Raw genomic sequence first — 1,830 nt, 5'->3', positions numbered from 1 at the left:
CTCCCTTTTGGATTGACATTTTGGATATAGCTGGGAGAATAGCCACAGTGCACAGAAGTGCAAATAGATACTTCTTTACTTATTGGTGATAATTTGTAGATGTTGATAAAATATTCTGTCATCATTTTAAAACGTTTCTTGACAGGAATTTTTTGGTGTATGTTGACTGTCGAGAGATTGAAGTTCGCTTTGCGCTTTCCCGCCAAATGTCATTTGCACCTGCTCGAAGTCACATGAAAAGCAGCTGATGAATGAAGAGCAAAGTCCTTTTCTCGTCATTTAAAAGACTTTTTTTCATTGGTTAAATAAGTGGGATGACTAGTGGGATGGTCAAGTAGGTCGCATGACGTTTACTAAATAAACCAATCAGAGATTCGTATTATTTTTAAATAGACAGCGGCAATAAAAACTACGTTCATTGATTGCGACTGTGCTGTGTCCCTCAATAACGGAGAAGTGCAACTTCTCGAAATCTTTCTTGGGCTTTGATCGCTCTTCCTTTCCTCGACATTCTCGCTTGAAAGACAGAAGAAGCAGCCTCTTAGGCCACATGAATACTATGAAACATGGACGAAAGCATTGTCATTATCACTACTCGCTTTTGACCCTCCTGAGGAATTGGTTTCGCGTTCGTTTTAACTTGAGCAGCTCGTTGAACGTTTTCGTGGGAAATGGTAAGTTTTCTGGCTTTTTTCTTAATCCATTTGTTCGTGTAATATCTTATTTGCTAATTTTCGTACAATCCATTGCATATTTAGTTTATTTCCATTTTTTTGTAAATCAAACGACGAACTGTATTTCTATACCCTACATACGCGAAGCCTTTCGATCAAGTAGTTACGCCATTTATGTTTCAGGACCTGGATAAACCTGCCAAAGCTTCCAAACAAAATTTTTATCATAGTCTTCTGAAGGTGAGTATTAAATTCTTCATAATATCAGACATTTTAGTAGGGATATTAAGGTTTTCCTCGATAATAAGTTGCGTAACATAAATGTTGCGCGCTCCCCAATCAATTTAGTGCTTCGTAATCACAAATAATGATCTTTATTCGGAAGCTATCTTCATCAAGTAATTTAACCCTATTCACTGTTTTTGATCTAGACATCTGAAAATGTTTGAGTTTTTTGGGTAAAGTGCTATTATTTAAGTAAGTCAATTGCGCTTTTAGTTTAATTTTCTTCATTTTACGCAAGAAGCACGAGCGTGTGGGCTAGCATTGCTCAGAACGAACGAGTGTAATAAGTTCGAGACCTGATCTTACTCACTTGACGCTAGTCAGCGTGGGATTTTATTAAAATGTGGCCATAGATTCGTATCTTAAGCAACGCTGTCCTTCGATTCTTGTTTGTAAACAACGATGAGAACTCTCGCACAATTTACCTGGGTCTCTAAAATAGAACTGCGTCATAGGTATCAAGGACAGTCGGGATCAAGGTAATTGAAAATGCAAATGATCCCTTCGTTTTGTTGACTCCTTGATAACTAGACTTACATTACAATAAAGCAAATAGTATTCGACATCTATTACTAAGTAGCTAGTAACGTTTTTCCCACACAGGAATTTTTCCGTTTTCATGTAAAATTATGTAAATCTCAAACGACTTAATGATCATATTTGAAAACAATTAATAGACAAGGAGAGCTAAAATGTCCCGAAGAACGCCATCTAAATAAAAACGAATGTTTAGCAGAATTACCTGTCCATATTTATTTTATGAGGACAGTCTTTTAAAACCACAGTCTCCATGGGAATGATAAGGAAGCGCATTCTACAGGATATGTAGTGTGATAATGGAAAACTGGGTTGTGTGAAGAAAAGCAAATAG

The 1,830-nt window shown here is 36.7% G+C and overlaps 1 protein-coding gene across 2 annotated transcripts in view; it reads left to right on the top strand.

The window, feature by feature from the left end:
* The first annotated feature begins 402 nt into the window (after positions 1-402).
* The window catches only part of LOC138015131 (tumor necrosis factor receptor superfamily member 16-like), a 12,003-nt gene continuing 10,575 nt past the window's right edge, over positions 403-1,830 (top strand). The window contains exons 1-2 of one of the 2 annotated variants that reach the window (XM_068862056.1): positions 403-674; positions 858-914. In XM_068862056.1, the coding sequence (XP_068718157.1) occupies positions 672-674; positions 858-914 (60 nt within the window). In that variant the 5' untranslated portion in view covers positions 403-671. The remainder of the gene's footprint in view (positions 675-857; positions 915-1,830) is intronic. The other variant, XM_068862055.1, reaches the window with a different exon arrangement.

The sequence above is a fragment of the Montipora capricornis genome, chromosome 9 (assembly GCF_036669925.1).
Source record: "Montipora capricornis isolate CH-2021 chromosome 9, ASM3666992v2, whole genome shotgun sequence".
In the NCBI taxonomy this organism is placed as follows: Eukaryota; Metazoa; Cnidaria; class Anthozoa; order Scleractinia; family Acroporidae; genus Montipora; species Montipora capricornis.
This window is presented reverse-complemented; position numbering and strand designations above follow the sequence as displayed.